At 54.6% G+C, this 18,520-nt stretch overlaps 1 protein-coding gene and 1 pseudogene across 2 annotated transcripts in view; both read right to left on the bottom strand.

Annotated features, from left to right (window-relative positions):
- The window catches only part of OTUB2 (OTU deubiquitinase, ubiquitin aldehyde binding 2), a 27,302-nt gene extending 8,782 nt beyond the window's left edge, over positions 1-18,520 (bottom strand). For both annotated transcript variants that reach the window (XR_009563186.1, XM_030883488.2), the window contains exons 1-5: positions 18,350-18,520; positions 5,958-6,053; positions 4,483-4,601; positions 1,077-1,161; positions 301-495 (exon numbers count right to left, since the gene is read on the bottom strand). Coding sequence is in view for 1 of the 2 variants with exons in the window: in XM_030883488.2 (XP_030739348.1) it covers positions 301-495; positions 1,077-1,161; positions 4,483-4,601; positions 5,958-6,053; positions 18,350-18,352 (498 nt within the window). In the remaining variant the exon portion in view is untranslated. The remainder of the gene's footprint in view (positions 1-300; positions 496-1,076; positions 1,162-4,482; positions 4,602-5,957; positions 6,054-18,349) is intronic.
- LOC115867088 (regulatory factor X-associated protein pseudogene) lies at positions 7,726-16,514 on the bottom strand (annotated as a pseudogene).

Genomic DNA, 18,520 nt, shown 5'->3' with positions numbered 1-18,520 from the left:
TAAGCTCTGGGGTTGCTACTCTGTAATTTTGTGAACAGTCTAGTCCAAAGCCCTTATTCCTCAGATGAGAAATCTGAGGCCCAGAGAGGGAAAGTGACTTGCCCAAAGCCACACAGTTTGGGCAGAAGGAGGATGTGTTCCGGCTTGCTAACCTAGTGCTCTTTGAATTGCAATGTAGACATGACATCCAGGTCCCCTGGTTAGGGAATGCTGGTGCTAAAGTCTCCTAAGGAGAGAGGGATGAGAGCGGAGCCCAGGGCCAGAGGCCGAGTCCCCAAAGCCTGGGCCCTGAGGACCTACATGAGTGCAGAAGTCTTTGATGTCCATCTCCTCATCGATGAAATGTCGGAAGAAGTCTCCGCGGTTCCTGATGAAGGCTGACGTGAGCAGGCGCAGGAACTGCACGATGCGGTCCGAGGAGCTCTGGTCGTTGAACACCTTCAGCAGGCTGGACACGGAGCTGTCCTTCTCCACGAGCTCTACCACACTGTAAAACTGCAGCCCTTGGGCCCTCAGCCAGGGGACGGGCAAGCCCCGCCCCTCCCTCCACGGGCATTTCCATCTTCAAATCCTCAAGTTGAGGCGCCAAAATCAATCAATCAGATCCCGCCAAAGCTCGGTAACAGGGTTAGAGAGATTCTGTAGCGAGTCCCTCAGCCCGGAGTCACGTCTAAGGAGCAGCGGTTAGTCTCCCTCCTCATTGCCGTGGTTCCAGTTCTTATTTACAGATTCAGAACTGACAGTCTTCCAACCCCACCGCCTTCACTAGTGGGGTCCGGGGAATGGGGTGGAGAGGGGAGGGGCTGAAGGAGGCTGGGGGAAGTTTCCAGCCTGAGAGCTAGTGCCCCAAAGGAGGTACCTCCTCCCAGAGAGACGGCAGGGCCCTGGGCTCCCTGTTCCCTCGATGTCCCCACAAGCAGGAAGCAACCCTCAGCCCTTCCCCAGCTGGGAGGAGCCAGAGGGGCGCAACCACAGAGCCCTGGGCGGTGAGGGGACTCCGGCCAGTGCCCGCTCCTGTCTGCTCTGCCAGCGAGGGAGGACCTGGCCCCTCAGCTGTCGTGCCCAGGTTAACTCACAGCATTAAAGAAGTTTTGGAACTTGTGCTCCTCGAAGCCAGCAGCCAGAAGGTCGTTTGGGGTCTGCAGTACACGCTCTTTGAACCTGGAGGGGAAAGACTGGTACTTACAAGGAACTGCAGGGGGCGCTGCTGTGACATCAGCTGTCATCCCACTCACCCACCAACCCCATACACACCTGAGAGGGTACGTGTCATTTTTCTACTAGGACTTTTTTTCTAGTAGGACTTTTCTACTTTTCAAAGCACTTCCACGTGGACCACACACTGATTTGTTCCGTCCTCCCCTGTACGGTCATGGGAGGTGGGTAGTATACCCATTTCACAGAAGAGGAAATTGAGGTAATCACCACCCACTCCCAGATACATTGATTCTACCTTTCGAAGGTCTGTTGACTCTGTCCCTCCTTCCTGTCCCCATGGTTCCTGGTGTGTCAACACCATCTCTGGCCTGGGCCACACCCAGCCTTCCCTCACTCCTGGTCCCCTCTCCACAGGGACCTTAGAGTGACCTGCCACAGCCTTCTCCCTCAGGACGCAGCTCCTCAGCACAGGCGTCCTGGAAGGGCCCCTGCCGAGCTCAGCAGCCTCATCTCTAGTCAAGTCTCACAGCTTCCCTCACACCCCACAGTCACTACCCACTTGCGTTTTCACCCCTTAGCCTCCACTGTCCCCTTAGCCAGGGATGCTCTTCTCAGAGGTGTGCTAGCGCTGGTTTGTACCTGCTCACAAGAGCTAGTTGTTAAATTTACGCATTTTGCCATCCAGGTGTTAAACAGCCATTATTTAAGAATCAAGTTATGTAAACTTAAATAACTTTAAAACACAAATTATAATCTATGCTCTTGAGGTAATCTTTGTCTATTGGGCGTGGATGGTGGCAATATGATTTGGACTATAGCATGTGTTACGTATCTCTTCCCAACTCCCTGTTCAGTGACCCCATGATGGTAGCTTGGAAAAAAAAAATCATGACAAGAGTATTTATACTACAGAAATCAACTCGCACCACAAATCAGGCCTCCCGGCCAAACAGCCACTAAACTTCTGCCAGCACTGACCATCCCTCGAGACCTGGTCCAGGGACCCCTGCTTTGTTAGTGCTCCCACTGCAGGCCCCCCACTGGCACGGCCCCATCTGGGACCTGTCCTGGTCCCCTTGGGGATGGCGAGGAGCTGCCCCAGGACACAGAGTTCAGCAGCAGAGATGAGATACAGTCCAAGTGATTGGTCCACAGAAGGGGGTGCATCCCCGGCAAGAAGGACCAAGTGGAGAGGCTCTGGGGGACCAGCTGGCACGGGCGTAACCGCAGCCTGTCCCCTGGGAGGGGAGACCAGACTCTAGGGTTTTCACGAGGGACTAAAGGCACAATGAGAAAGGCCTGGGAGGCTTAGGTGACTTGTGGGACAGGGGAGGTGAGGGGAGGGTGGTGTGTGTGAAGTGGAACCATCTACCTGGAAGGTGAGGTGCTTCTGCCGAAAGGCAAACCACCAAAGGCTGGGCCGGCCGGCGTATCTGAGCCCGGTTTGGCCAGGGCAGGTGTAGGAAGGAGTGCTGTGCTGGGAGCCGCAGCCCTGCTGCTAAGTCGCTCTCCGGCTTTGGGCCATAGGCTCCCCTTTCGCATGGCAGGGGTGACGGTAACAGGCCTCCACGAGGGGTGCTGGGAGGGCCCCTCTGGCCACTGTTCTGTGAGGCTGTGAATGTGCACAGCTCTGTTCCCAGCTTTCCTACCTTCACACCCTTCCCCTCCCTGGCCACACACTCCTGAGCCCCCGCCGCATCCCCCCACTCATTCCTCACCAACGACTGCTGGCCCCGCCGTGCCAGCCCTGGGGACACAGAGACGGCGACACACAGACCCAGTCAAGCGAGGGACGAACACCCAGGGCAGGACTCCCGCCCCGACGAGGTGAGGGAGGAGAAGGACGGAGTCAGGACTTGGAGCACAGGCCCTCTCAGAAACACACCAGCTTTAGTGGGACCTTGGGCAAGTCACTTAACCTTTCCGAAGCTCGGTTTACTCATCTGTAAAATGGGGTAACACCCTCCTGGTACTTCCCACTGGACCCCACTTGGATGGCTCATGGGGATTTCAGACTTAGCAACATGGACCTCCTGCTTTTTTAACTCTCAGGCCAAACCCCAGGCACCCATCCTCGACTCCTCTCTCTGCTCACACACCCCACTCCAGCCACGAGTGAATCCTGTTGGCGCCCCCCTGCAGGGCTCTGCGATCGACCTCCACCTGCTCAGACCACCGTCACCACCCCTCCTCTGGGCTCTCCTGGAGCACGTCCCCTGCTGCTCCCTGGCTGCGCGCCGCTGCACTTATCCTGCACGCAGCAGGCCGCACATCAGGCCCCTTGCTCTCTTGAACCCTCTGTGGCTCCATCTCATTCAGGCCGACATTCAAGGTCCTTAAAAAGGCCCGTGAGGCCCTACCCCACCTGCCCCCGCTACCTCTCCAACCCCTACTTAAAACTGCAGCCTCTACCCCTGGACAACCTGGCCTCCTTTCCTGCCTGATTTTTCTTCCCACAACGCTTATCACCGTCTGACACATCAAGTACGCTTCGTATCCACTGTCCCTCTTTTCCGGTCAGGATGCCAGCTCCACAGGCAGGGTGTTTTGTCTCTCTCGTTGGCTGCTGCATCCCCAGGGCCCACAACACAGTCTGCGTGTGGCACCCAGTTGGGCGATGGCTGCAGGAGCAAGGGGGCCCCGGACGGAAGGCAGGGTAGAAACCTGCCTCGGCGAAGGAGTTCTGGTGCCGGAGTCCACGGTTCAACCACAAGGGCTCTGTGACCTGTGGCCACTCTGCACTCTTTCCCAGGGTATGTGGGGAAGGGTGTCTGACACGGAAGCCCGGGGTCTTCATCCAATCCTGTAAGGGCTGTGAGACCTCCAAGGGCAAGAAGCAGCTCTCAGCTCCTTGCTCCCCAGCATGGTCCGAGGCCCAGCGGCAGGGGCGGCTTCTCCGGGAGCTTGTGAGAAATGCGGAATCCCCCGCCCTAGACCTACTGAACTGGAATCTGCATCTGAAGAAGACCCCAGGGGGTTTGCACAAATGATGAAGTATGAGAAGCCTCGAGCTAAGCCAAAACCCGAGGGTCTAAGGGAGGATCGCTACGGGCAGCAGCTGCGGGACAGAGGGACCTTGGACAGCATCAACTCTGGATCCAGGCTGACCAGGTGGACCCCTGGGTTACTCAAGGTCAGCGAGATCATCCAGAACAACGGGGCAACGCTTCTTTGTGTTCTCCTTGCAGTGAGTCTTCGAGAACGCACCCAACGCAACTTGCCTAAGCGCACTGAGACCGGAGGGCTGAGAGTGCCCGCTAGGTCACTGTCCCTCCCCAGCGGGCCCCTTGGCAGCCCACCCAGCATCCCCTGTGCCCCACTCACTTGAGTATCTCCCTGCTCTTCCCCAGCAGAGATTCCAGGTAGGAGTAGCCCAAGGCCCGGTAGAAGCAGTTCCCATCCCCCTTGGTCTTGCGGATCGCAGTGAACCTTTTGCTGAGTTCCTGCAGGGGGCAGAGGAAATGTGGGTGTCTGCACCAACAGCACCCCCGTCATGTCCCGTCAGGGCCGGGGCCCCTGCCTCCCCCACGTAACACCTGCTCCCTCCTCTCAGACTGGCTGCCCTTCACGGTGTCCCAACTCTCATCCCACAAAAATAAAACTACTCAGAGTGTGTCCTGTGTCAGACACTGAGCACGAACGGGGTGGGGGGTGGTCCCACGGCCCTGCCCTCAGGAGCCTACAGTCTGAGGTGAGATGGACAGTCAGATGATCGTGACAGGAGGACAGGGGAAGCACCGGGGTGCCACGGAGCAGTGGCATCTACATCAGACTTCAGTAGTCCAGGAATGGCACTGAGAGGAGGTGCAGCAGCGTGCATGGTGGGGCAGTGAGGGTGGGCATGCCTGTGAGGTGGGCCAGGAGGCTGCAGAGTCGGTAGGAAGGGCCTCCCCAGCCTTCTCCAAGCAGTCTGACCAGTCCTTCAAAGGGTTTCTTGAGAGGTGTGGCCTCCCCATGCCACCCGCTCCGGCTCTGCTCCTGGCTGTCAGCTTCCCTCTGAAACGGCCCGGAGTCCCCATAGCTGCCTCCCGGGCCTGCCTACCATCAGGGTTCTGACAGCAGAGCTGGTTTTCAAGGGGTCCCACCAGAGTGGAGCTGACAGGGCCCACCAGAGGCAGGCCGTAGGGAAGGATGCGCTCCTTGAAAACTCCATCTCAGCTCCCGAGGGGGTTCCAGGGGACACGAGAGTCAGTGTGCTGCCCAGCCTTTGCTCCTGCCCCGGCGGGAAGCCGAGAGGTGGAGAGGGGGCACCAGGGGAGCGCCCAGGCTCCTTCTTGTTCTGTGACTGTCCGTGCATCCTTCCAGCAATCCTACCCCCACTTTTTCATAGCCCGGCTGGAGTGGGCTTTCCCTCCTGAGAGATGCCCTTGCAGGGCGGTTACAAAGACGACTTTTATGAGGTCGGCCTGCTGGTCTAAATGCCAGCTCCTCCATGCACTAGCAGTAGGGCCGTGTGCTTGCCATTTAACTTCTGTGCCTCGTTTCCCTCAGCTGTAAAACGTGGGTAATAGAAGTTCTGACCTTGCAATGTTGTACTGAGGTCTCAGGGAGAAAGGAAACACTTAGGAGAGTGCCTAGCTTTTTAAGAACAAAAGTGCTATTTTTTTTTCTCTTTGCAGCGAAAGGATTTCTCATTAAGGCCAATGCCCAACATCACAATATTCTGGGAGCCCTTTAATTTGCCCAGGAACCTGGTCCACATGCGAAGCCTTTTTTACCTTCAAAGTGTCACCTCTTTCTCTGCTCCCAACTCCAGCCCATTTCATCTAGGCTCCCCTTCTTCTGACCCTCTGCCTTACCTGGATTTTCCTCTGGTAAATCCTGTTTTCAGGATGATCCCGAAGAATTGACAGAGTGTCACATTTTTCTGATATTAGGTTGAAAGATGCTTCACTCTGAAAGACAGAAAAAGGAGTGAAGCTGTAACAATTTTCAAAAGCAGCTGTTGGGCTTTCACCAACAGAAAGCCTCTGAACTGCTGGCTGTAGGACACAGTGAATGTTACCTCCCCCCGACAGAAGCACCTCCGGGTGTGTGACTAGTATCCCAGACGCCATGGTCCCCGGCGGGCAGGGAGCCAGGGTCAGGCCCACCATACAGGGGTATCAACTTGTAACTTCCAAACTGATTTGTTTTATAGAACATAATACCTCAGTGCACAAAAATAAATTCAAAATGGTTTAAAGATTTAAATGTAAGGCCTGAAACCATTAAACTTTGCTAGAAGAAAACATAGGCAGTAGGCTGTTTGACATTGGTCTTAGTAACATTTTTTGGATATGTCTCCTCAGGCAAGGAAAACAAAAGCAGAAACAAACAAATGAGACTACATCAAACTAAAAAGCTTTTGCACAGCAAGGGAAACTTTCAACAAAAGGAAAAGGCCATCTACTGAATGGGAGAAGATATTTGCAAATAATATATCTGAACAAGGGGTTAATATCCAAAATATATAAAGAAGATATACAACTCAACATCAAAAACACAAACAACCCAATTAAAAAACGGGCAGAGGATCTGAATAGACATTTTTCCAAAGAAGACATACAGATGACCAACAGGCCCATGAAAAGATTTTCAGCATCACTAATCATCAGGGAAGTGCTAATCAAAACCACAGTGAGGGGCTTCCCTGGTGGCGCAGTGGTTGAGAGTCCGCCTGCCGATGCAGGGGACACGGGTTCGTGCCCCGGTCCGGGAAAGATCCCACATGCCACGGAGCGGCTGGGCCCGTGAGCCATGGCCGCTGAGCCTGCGCGTCCGGAGCCTGTGCTCCGCCATGGGAGAGGCCACAACAGTGAGAGGCCCGTGTACCGCAAAAAACAAAACAAAAAAACCACAGTGAGGTATCACCTCACATCTGTCAGAAAGGCTATTATCAAAAAGACAACAAATAACAAGTATCGGTGAGGGAAAGTGAACACTTGTGCACCATTGGTGGGAATGTAAATTGGTGTAGCCATTATGGAAAACAGTATGGAGATTCCTCAGAAAAACTAAAAATAGAACTACCATATGACCCAGCAATTCCACTTCTGGGTATTTATCCAAAGAAAACAAAAGCACTAATTAGAAAAGATATATGCACCCCTATGTTCCCTGCAGCATTATTTACAATAACCAAGATATGGAAGCAACCCAAGTGCCCATCAACAGATCAATGGATAAAGAAGATGTGGTATATATATGCAACAGAAGATGTGGTATATATATGCAGTGGAAAATTATTCGGCCACAGAAAAAGAATGAAATACTGCCGTTTGCAGCAACATGGATGGACCTAGAGATGATCATACTAAGTGAAGTGAAAACAGAGAAAGACAAATATTACATGATATCACTTATGTGTGGAATCTAAAAAAACAAATGAACAAACATAGCAGAACAGAAACAGGGTCACAGATGCACAATGTGCAATACGCCTTTGTCCCCAGACGCACACACACTCATAGGAAAATGACTGTTTGCCTTCTACCGGCAAATCTTACCCCATTTAGCTTTACTATAAAAATATGTCCATCCACTACAATAAGATAAAAAACGTGTAGGACTTCTTGATAAAGTCCCTCACACTGATGTTCCTGGAAACCGCTGTTGTCTTTGCTCCAAAACTTGCTGAATTAGGAGTTGCTGCCGTTTCTGTGAAAACTGCACCACTTCTGGACTTCTTAGTAATGACCGTCTTTTCTGATTTAACACTTGTTCTAAAAGAGTAGGTCTTGCAGGTCGATCCCCCAAAGATCCTGTTCTCTGTTTAACAGTGGAGAGTGTATTACCTGCACTTTCCTCGAGTTTGACGTTTCCTGCGCCACCAGGCTGGGCGGCCCCACCGCAGTTCGGGGCCTGGTGGCTTTTCTGCTTCTTGTACTTATCCTCGTCCATCTGGTTGCGGTGCTTCTTGCACATCCACGGCTTGTGCTGCTTGGCCACCTGGCTCGGCGTCTGGCTGCAGCCCTCATAGGTGCAGGTCTTGCTCACGCTGCCCCGTCTCCGGGCTCCACCGCTGCCGCCCTCTCCCCCAGAGTGGGTCCCCTCGTCCTCCAGATCCTCCAGACTAGCCGTGCTCTCGCCTCCCCCCGGGGGGGTCCGAAGTGTCCAGCAGGTCTGCCTCATCTTCTCCCGCCTCCCCCTCGCCATCCCCCCCGCCACTTGGCACAGGTACCGATCGGGCAGCCCGGGCGCTGCCCCCCAGGGCCGGAGCCTGCCGCAGGGCGCCCTCGGCCACAGCCTCGTCCTGCCCTCCACGGGGGCGCGTCACCAACAGGGTGAACTGCGAGGCCGCGGCCGGGCCGGGGGCAGGGGCGGGGGCCCCGGGGCGGAGCGCGGCCCTCGGCGACAGCCTGCACCTCCGCGCTGCTGAGACCTGGCGGGGGTCCACGACCCCGACCCTTCAGCACCTGCCGGGCCCAGCTGCACTTAGCAAACCAACGGCCGGGAACCCACTAGAGGAAAAGTCTCCGGCCATCACTTTTGACAGCTGTCACCGGGCGGCCTCTCAGCCTCCTCACTGACTAGACAGTGGCCTCCACCTAATACCGCAGTGCTTGAAAAGGAGCCTTCGGTGTTACAAACCCCTTCCCATCTGGAGAAATGGGTTGGATTTTGATGATGAGATTCTCCAGAGCTCACCACCGGAAGCAGAGAGCTGGCCCCCAGAATCGTACAATGAGGCGTAAGGGACTTCTAGGCTTACCTGGTCTCCAGCCTGGACAGACTCTAAACTTCTGTCTGACAATGAGCTTCTTTGGCTCTGATTCCTGTACTCGGCATCCAGGCTCTGTGACTGGGAAGCGGCATTTCTGGGGGGCCTGGAAGCTCTCAGCCCTCAAAGGCTCCAAAGTCACGCGGGCCTCCCTTGCCAGCGGGCAGCTGTCAAACCATCTGAGACCTTCCATTCACTTGATTCCCCAGGGCCCCTCACAGGGCCTGAAGCAGAGCAGGGGATGAGATGTTTGTTAAATGAATGAATAAAAGCCATCTCCCCGGTGAAGCCTCCCTGGTTGCCCCACCCCATCTGAATCAGGCTTGGGCCCTCCCTTGAACTCATGCTTTGTTCCTTTTTCTCCCTTTCTGGTGGCCCCAAACATGCCCTCCCGAGATGTGGGACGCCCGGGCATCTTCCCAGACGAAAGCCAAACAGTGAGAAGATGAATGTTGTCCCTAAAAACAGCAGGAAAAGTATTTCTAAAAGAAGGAAGAGAGCGTGCAAATGCTTGTGGGTGGGCGAAGGGATTCTAGGTGTTGTTTCCGGAAGCTTCTATTCTGTACCCAATCTTTGTTGCAAAATTAAGTCAGTCTCAGGCTCCTTCCTCACTTCTGCTCTGACACCACAGCGGCAGGCTGGCAGAGCAGGGGAGAGCCATCAGGAGGAATCAAATAACCATCCTGGGGCAGATGCTACGGGCTGCTTTCCCATCAGCCATTACCCATTTCTTCCCTACAGACAGGATTCCTGTTTTACTCTGGGCAAGGTGATGGAAAATGCCTGGGCTAAGTCATGACAACCCTAACCTCCTCCTTACTGATTTCCCTAGCCTCCCTTGCAGCTGTGGGCAGCCAAGTGACCGGGGCTGGCCAACTGGACTCACAAAAAATCTGCTGGGGGCTTTGGGGAAGGCTTTTGGTTTGGGATGTAAAGAACAGAGGCAGCGCGTCCGCCTCCTCCTTCTTCCTGACTTAATACTGATGCAACGTCTGCATTCCAGCAGCCATCCTGTGACCATGAGGTTGAAAGCCAACGCGTGGAGGATGGTTTGATGATCTGCTGCTACCCTAAGCCCAAGATGTATGAAATAATAATGGATGCCATTACTGTACACCAGCTGTGTGGCCAAGCTCTGGGACTGAGGCTTACATATTCCCGCTATTTCATTTAATCCCGACTGACAATTACTAAACCCACTCTACTGACAAGGTTGGGTCCCTTGTGCCAGGAAGAGGTGTGCTGCAGATCTGCCTGACTCTGAAGCCCATGGAAATTCTACCAAGCCAAACTGCTGAGCAGACAGAGCTCAGAGTCCAGGAGCTCTAGAGGGACCAAGGCTGCTAGGCCTCAAAGGAACACTGTGTGCAGGGCAGCCTGGGGCCTTCTCACCTTCAGGCTGGGCCCCTGCAGTTCCCCCTCCATCCATTACAGGCAGAGTGCTCAGCCCCGGACCTCGGTGCCTACAGCAGGATCCCCCAGTCTGAGGGCTGCTCATCACAGGTGGAGTGAGAGATCATTTATAGGTGATGTCTGGACATGGGGGTTAGAAGACATTGGCGACATTGGGAGCAAAACTTAATCTCTTTTCAACTTTCTTCAAACCTTCTAATTGTACCAAGGAGAAAGCAGGCTTCCAGTGTACCTTTAACTCCTTTCCACTGTGCTAGCCTCTTTTGAAGGGTGAGAAGGCCTCTGACTTGGAGCATAAAATCTTCCATTTTCATTTGCAATTTTTTTAACTTAAAACAAAACTTGTTAACTTTTTAAAAACTTTTTGGCCATGCCTCGCAGCATGCAGGATCTTCCCCGACCAGGGATCGAACCCGCGCCCCCTGCAGTAGGAAGCAGAGTCTTAACCACTGCACCGCCAGGGAAGTCCAAAACTTATTAACTTACTAACTTCATTGGCATAGTTATAAAAAGTGAACGTGTTTGGACCTATTCTAAGTCATGGAAGACTTACATTATTGGCATAATAAATACCAATGGCTGGTGTACAGTTAATTTTGCACTCACACGGTGTGCTCATAAAGCGAATAGCCACGGGATCCCATGAGTTTCAGAATTTACAAATCCACCTCTGCTGACCCGAGGGTAAGGCGGGATGACAAACAGGTACTATTCAGAAACAGCACGTGTCCCCACTCGACAATGCCCATCTCACGCACTCACCCACCCGCCGTCTCCTTTCATCCCAAAGTCCCATTATTTACCTATCTCACCAACAAAAAGTCTTGTTTTTACCCACAGCAGACTTAAAATTATGGTTTGGGTCTTTTTAAACAATGGGTGATTAAAAAGCAGCGCAGCTGTATTGAACGCTGCTCGCGCTTGGAGTGCCCCCCAAAAAAGACGGCAAATGGTGTGGGAGGATGCATAAAATCAGTTCTATTTGATGGGCAGTTTCTGAGAAGGTATCGCTGGGAGAGTGGAAAGGAGTATAAGGAATTAATCTTACATATGTAGAGATAAGTATTTAAGATGTTAGAAAGCCCGCCATCACCAGTCAAAATGAGAATGTTAAAGGTGGGTCAGGAAGGGGAAATGGGCCTCACTCAGGGAAGCCTCCCTAGCTTTTCCCCTTGCCATAGTCATATCTTAGGCTATTTAAAAGTCAACTTAAAAGAAAAATATTAAACAGCAGTTTGGGGGCGGGGGGTGGGGGGCTCTGGGTCGCTGAGAGTCAAGCTCATCACACGCAGGGTTCAAGAGACCCACTGTGAGCACCGGCCTCTGCAAGGCATTCTGTCACCTTTTCCCCCTTCATCCCTGATGGCTGTTCCCATCCCGCCATCCCCCCACCCTCTATAGGTATTCCCTATGGCACGTCTTTCAGTACGTATCTGCCTTTTTAAAATTGTGCTAAAACATACATAGCACAAAATACACCATCGTAACCATTTTGAAGCGTGCAGTTCCGTGGCATTAAGTACATTCACATCGTTGTGCAGCCACTACCGTCCTTTCCAGAACTTTTTCATCATCCCCAGCTGAAACTCTACCCATGAAACCCTAACTCCCCATTCCCTACCCCTCAACTCCACACGGCCCGGCCCCTGGCAACCACCACTCTGCTTTCCGTCTCCATGAATGTGCCTATCCTAGGGACCTCATGTAAGTGGAATGTATGTCTTTTTTAAAATACAGAGTTGTTTTATGTATGCACGTGTTTTAAATATGCATACAAATTATTCTATAGATATCGTGGCTTTTTTTTCCTTCACTCAATACTATTTAAGATCCACCCCTCCTGACAAATGGCTCCCAGGTTGGTTGCCCTGCCCTGTGATGGAGCTGTAAGTTAGCTCCAGCGCCCCCTCGTGGTCCCAGGTGTGTTTACTGGCGCCACTGGGAGGGGTGAGTGGAGTGGGTTTCTGCTTTGGCGCCTTTAAGTCCCTGCCTGGCAGCCCAGAGTGACCCAAGTCAGCCCGGGTGGTCCCCGGCCCCCTCCCCATCGGCACGACCCTGGCCACACCCCCGGAAGAACAGCCTCAGTATACGGGCCCATAAAGCAGGTACAATACTCTGGGTTTGACCTTGGCTGACTCTAAGTGGTGGTTTGTTTTTTTAAATCATGGCCCCAAATTTTCAGGATGTTATGGAAAAAGGACAGGCCTCGCCTGACAACGTCCTGTCAGACCTAATCAGGTTACCTAATCCTAAAGGATTTTAGCCTTAAACTGCTGGTTTGCAAATAGATGCTAATTAACTAAGCCAGGCAGAGAGCACCTCTGCTTGGAAACAGCTTTGAGCTATTGAGTCGAGGAAGATATTTCAAAGTGAGAGAAGAATGTTTCTCCGATCATCAGAGCCAGCACGGAACCACCTACAATAGTGCTGCTGACCCCGCACTCGATCCCCATCTCTCATCCATATACCCCGCCCCCCCCCATCCATATACCCCAATCCATGGATCCTGCCCCACTGGTGTGGCATCTGAAGCCCTGAAAGCTTCCGGTAAGGAAGTGACCAAGCAGAGCCAGAGTGAGGTCCCATTGCCAGGGCGATGCAGGAGCTCCCATCCCACAAGCTGCTGCGCACCCTGCCCACAGGAACCCCACGTGCACAGCACTGTGCGAGCATCTCCAGGGGCCCCCAGCAGACGGTGGGGTGGCAGGGAGCTGCAGGGTGGGGAGGGCCACACTGCAAGGACTGGGCCCTGGCAGCTTAGTCCTGCAAGCCGTAAAGGTCTGACCCATGACATGACCTGTGACCCAAACCAAACCCCTGCCCCTCCTGTGAGTTCTCCGTGGGCCCCTCTTGGAACAGATACAGTTCACTTCAGAGTTTGAATCCAGCTTCTCTGAGCTTTCACGAGAGGCAAAACAACAGGAGAATGAAGTACCACAAGGACAGGGTCCTTTGTCACTTTTATCACAGTACTCCAAGTGCCTGGAACAGCAGCGGGCCCCCGGAAGGCACTAAGTAACCACTTGTTGAATGACTTAAGTTACCTTTGCCGGGAGGTCACCGTATGCCAGGCGCTGGGGATGATCTCACTTAGGCCTCGCAGTAGCTCTGTTTTACAAATGGAAACTGAAGCCCAGAAAGGTCAAGCTCTTTGCCCGAGGTCACACAGTGAGGCAACCCAGGGAGAAACTTCGATGCTGGTCACCCAGCACATCAAAGGTATTCAACAGACCTGGGTGCCTTTCTGCCCCAACTCTCCACAAAGAGAACCCACCTGGCCCTCGTGGGCCCTATCATCACTTCCTGATGGCTCCTCAGCAGCCCGGCCTTGGGCTCATGCGTCTGCCTACAAACCCCCCATGACGTACCCTTGGGTGCCTCTGTGTGCACCCCCAACCAAGGCTCTGAGGTGCTGGTGGGCCTCTCCTGGGCCCACCCTGGGCCCCGGCGGGCAAGGCCAGCCGTTAGCCTGCTGGACCTCCCTCTGAGGCCGCTCTGCTGACCCCGGGCCATGAGTCAGCCTCGTGAACCAGGCCCAGCCCCGAGAAGCCACAACGCACCGCGTGGCCTGACCTCAAGCTACCAACTGCTCCACGGCAGAGGCCAGAGCCTGCAGCCTCACCACCAGAGGGCCAGGGCCTAGAACGCAGCCAACCACCTCCCCTCAGAAGGTCCCTGCCACTTCTAGAGGCGCCCCGTGGCTCCAAACCTGGCCTTGCCTGCTTGGGGCTGGGGTCTCCACAGGGGGCTGTTTGCAGGGGCTGGAAGGAAATGGCTTTTTAAATGTCTCCTTCAGGGTATGATGTATAATATACCGACATACGGGATAATCAAACATTTTTATTGATGAGTGATCAAAAACATTTGGAGGCCCAAGATTCAGGGGAGACCTAGTGTCCTGAATTGCTTCCTATTGCTGCTGTACAAACAGCAACTAGTACAAACTCAGTGATTTAAAACAAGGTTTATTATCTTACATTTCACGGGGAGAAGCCACTCCCTTACCTTTTTCGGTTTCTAGAAGCTGCCTGCATTTCTTCATGATCCCTCCCTCCCACTGTCACGTCTCCTCACTCCCAGCCTCCTGCCTCTTCCTTATAAGGACCCTTGTGGTTACGTCATTGGGCCCACCTGGGTACCCCAGGGTACTCTGCCCATTTCAGGACCCTTAATTCATCACAGCTGCAAAGCCCCTGTTGCCACGTGAGGTACCCTAGTCACAGGTTCTGGGGATTAGGATGTGGGTGTCTTCGGGGCACTGTTACTCAGCCTACCACCCACATTCCCCCATCTCTGCAGTTCAGTTCAGGAAACAGAGAAGACTCTGCATCTGGACCCCTACCTGCCTTGGGTCACAGTTATTGGCTGGCCTTGCAGAGACCCCGAAGTCAGATGCTGGCCCTCTCTCATTTGACCCTGGACTCATACATCCTCCTAACGGACCCTCAGATCTCCCGCCCTGACTTCTCCCTAGAGCTCCGGCCTCAAACACCACCAGCCACCAGGATGTCTGACCAAGATCCCAGAATTACTGTGCCCCTAACTGCTTTCTCTCTCCACCCCTGCATCCCCTCCAGGTGTCACCAGATCCTCAAAAGCTCCTCCATCCAGACAGAGCTCATGCCAAAGACCGGGGAGGCCTCTTCTACTCCTCCCCCTTCTTCCGTCAGCTCAGCTCCTGTGTCCGTCCAGAGCTGCCACCATCTGCCCTCAGGGAGGCTGCACCACGTGTCTGCCCAACTGACCTCCTGGCTCCCACTCCCAGCCCCCAGCCCCACCATCCTCCACAGCAGCCAGCACAGGCTCCTACCATGTGAAGCAGATGAGGACATGCCCTTTCCCAGTTCCCTCCAGTGGCTTCCTTCACATGGGAGAAGACTCAACCTCTGGATGACAACCACCCAGGTCCTACCCCATCCGGCCTTGCTCCCCTCACTCTCGTGAGCTCCAGTCACAGTGACCCTCCTTGTGTTCCCCCAAGACACCTCAGGGCCTTTGCACATGCTGTGCCTCTGCATGGAATGACTCTCGCCTCTTTACATGACTCAGATGACACAACCTCCTTCCCTGACCACCCTGTGAAGGTTGCCCCTTCCCCACCCCTACTGCCTTGACTTGTTTTATGTCTGTAGAGCTCTCTGACATGTAGGTTCACTCATTTACTTGCACGCTGTCTGTCACCCTCCACGAGAATGTCAACTCCATGAGGGCAGGGACTCTGCCTGCCTGTCATGACTAGATTCCCCAGTGCCTGCCACACAATAATGCCCCCAAAATGGATAACGAGCAGATGAGTGAACAGATGTATGCGCTGGTCTCCGACTCCAGCCTGGCCACTTCCAACCCTCTGTCCATTCCATTGCCAGACGGCATCCAAAGCAACCATCTCTTATTTGTCAAAAATATGTTATGGTCCTCGCCCCTCCCCAGCCATACCTGCAGAATAAAGTCCAAAGCCCACGGTGCAGCATGCGAAGCCCTTCATGGCACATTCTGACCCCACCTGCTTTTCTAAACTCATCTCTCCTCCCTCCCCCAAGCTCCCTGCATCCATACAGACCGCTCACCTTTCCCAGCATATCCCACTCTTAACCATGTTTACAGGCCTGTAAGCACACTGTCCCACCCTGACCGGAATACACTCTTCCCCAAATCCTTCCTGAAAACTCCTATACATCCTTCAATACCCCATTCAAAAGACTCCTTTGTGAAGCCTTCCTCAACACTCCCCACTCCCTCAGAGTGCATGCCTCCCTGCTGTGCTCCCCAAGCCCACGGTCAGGTGTCTTAGGTCATGACCAGTAGCTCAAGAATTGCTTGTGTCCAGCTCTGCCTTGTCCAACAGGCAGTAAGCTCCTAAGAGTGGGCAAGCCCCTTGTCTTTCTCATCAGTGCCCAGCATGGGGCTGGACTAGGGTACCTACTGGGGCTTGTTTGACAAACCAAAGAACAAAGCACAGAAGGGCCCTGTGGTTTTGCTATTCACATCCGACCCTCATTCTTCACTGAATGTTAAATGCCCTTTGAGTGAGCATGAGACCCCTCACTACCTACAACCTCTGCCAGTGGCAGCCCCAGGCTTTGTCCTCACCCTGGCCCCTGCATTCCCAAGGGGTTCTGTGTCTTCTACCTGGGACCCTTCATCAAGCTTAGCCCCGTGACTTTGAAACGAACACAGAAAGAAAACACCGTATTCTCCAAAGACATTCTCCTCTGCCCACCACACACACACTCACCTCCATCTACACCACACAGACTCAGAAAACCACCAAAGGGCCCAGCACGGTACCTGCCAAACAGTAGGTGCTCAATAAGTGCTGGGTGAACAGAAGAGAACACACCGTGCACTGCCTCTGCCGCCCCCACCCTCCCAGGATTCCCCGGCAGACGTCCTATTTTGTGAGTTAACAACTTCATCCCTCTCCAAGGCAGCCACGCCACCCCTCACAGGCTGAGGGCTGATGCTCTGACTCCATCTGCCCTCTGACTTCCGGTCTTGTGAGTCCAGGGCAGACGTGAGGATGGAGTCAGAGGCCTGTGCAGCACGAAGGCCAGAAGTTCAGGTCCCAGCCCTCACCACCCCTGCCATGCTCTCAGCTACCCAGTGGTGGCTGGAAGCCCCGCCAGCCTCGGCTCCAGGGTGGCTAAACCCATTATTACCTCAGCTCTGGCCACTCCCTAGCGGGCGATGCAGAAACACCTGGGTCCTCTTGCAGGAGCAGCAGAGCCAGGTAAACCCTTAGGTACTGGGTAGAAGCAGGAAGCTGGTGCTTCCAGATGCCCCAGAAGCCCTCAGCCACACCCAGCAGCAGGCTGGTTTGTCTAGGACAGGCCAGCGCAGATGACCTGGCTGCCCACACCACAGTCAGAATGTGTCAGACCGTGAACAGTTTCTGACCTGTGCCCCAAGCCAGCGGCAGCCTGCAGTGGTGACCCATTCCTCTGCCCAGACATGGGAGGGAGGAGGCCGAGCACGAAAAACCAGGCACCCGTGCACGCGCATTTGCAGGACGCTGTTTTCACAGGGAAAGCCGTGCCCAGTTATCTGAGCCAACTGATCCACTCGCATCACCTCACGTGGTGCTCACAGCAGCCCAGTATACAGACGTGAAAAATAGTGCCGGGGATGGGAAGCGACCAACCAAAGCCTCTCGGCCTTCCAAGGGACGGAGGTGAGATTTGAACTCAGGGCTGTGTGACCACAAGCCAGGCCACCAGTCCTTATACTCTACAAGCTCCCTGGAGCAGGGGGGCTCAGAGTTGAAGAGTTTTAGGCACTCATCACACCCAGTCCTCTGCAGAGTGCCTGTCCCCCGCCTCCCCTTGCCCCCAAGATGGACTGATGTAGTAATACAAAGAGCACTGGACTGGGAGTCCAGAGGCTTGGGTTCAGTTCCAAGTCTACCACGATCAGTCCCGGCCCCCTCCCTGTCTGGGCCTCAGTGGCCCCAGCTGACCAAGACCCGGTTGGCCTGGCTCAGAGGGTCTCTAGGGCCCTTTCTGCCTTCTGAATCAGGGGTTCCTCTAGTCTTTGCTTTGCCGGGACCCCTAATTCACGTGTCTCACAACCTGAGACAGCCTCTCCACGTGGGTCCTAACTCCAAAGACCTTCTGTTGACGCGTAGGTCGGAGAGGATGTCCGGACACCCTTGCACTCCCCAGGTCCACTCTTGGGGCTTGGGAGTGGGAGGTCTCTCATGGCTGAGCCCTCGGATGGCTGGGGCCGTGAGCTGCCGACTGGAGGTCTACTTAACAAAAGGGAAGCGACCCTTAGCCCTGGAGCCTCCGGGTGCCCACCGTCGAGCGGCACTCGGGGACAGCCGGGACGAACGCGCCGGGGCGGGAGGCCTGGGAGCCGGGCTGGGTCTCCGTCGCTGGCCGTCCATGGGGGCCTTCCAAGGAAGGACTGGGCCCCCCGTATTCCCGGGGTGTCCGAACGCGTCAGGTCTGACGGCGGCGGCCGAGCCTCGCGCCCGACCCCCAGTCCCGCGAGTGCACATGCGCCCAGGCGGCGACCCCGCCTACCGAGCCCCCCTTCCCACTCCTCCTTCCCCGCTTCCCCGTTACGACCACTGACCATAGTGACCGGAGCCGTCGGGCCAGGTCCCGCCCCAGAGAGGAGGGATCGGTGCGGGAGGGCGCCCCGGGAACCACTGGCTGGCTCCGCCGTTGGGTCGGGCGGCGGGGTCCTCGAAGGCGTGGGGGCGAGCGGAGAATACACCCGACCGCTCCGCAAACCAGAGGTTAG

The sequence above is a fragment of the Globicephala melas genome, chromosome 2 (assembly GCF_963455315.2).
Source record: "Globicephala melas chromosome 2, mGloMel1.2, whole genome shotgun sequence".
Classification (NCBI taxonomy): Eukaryota; Metazoa; Chordata; class Mammalia; order Artiodactyla; family Delphinidae; genus Globicephala; species Globicephala melas.
The sequence above is the reverse complement of the archived record's forward strand: the minus strand, read 5'-3'. Positions and strand labels throughout refer to the sequence as shown.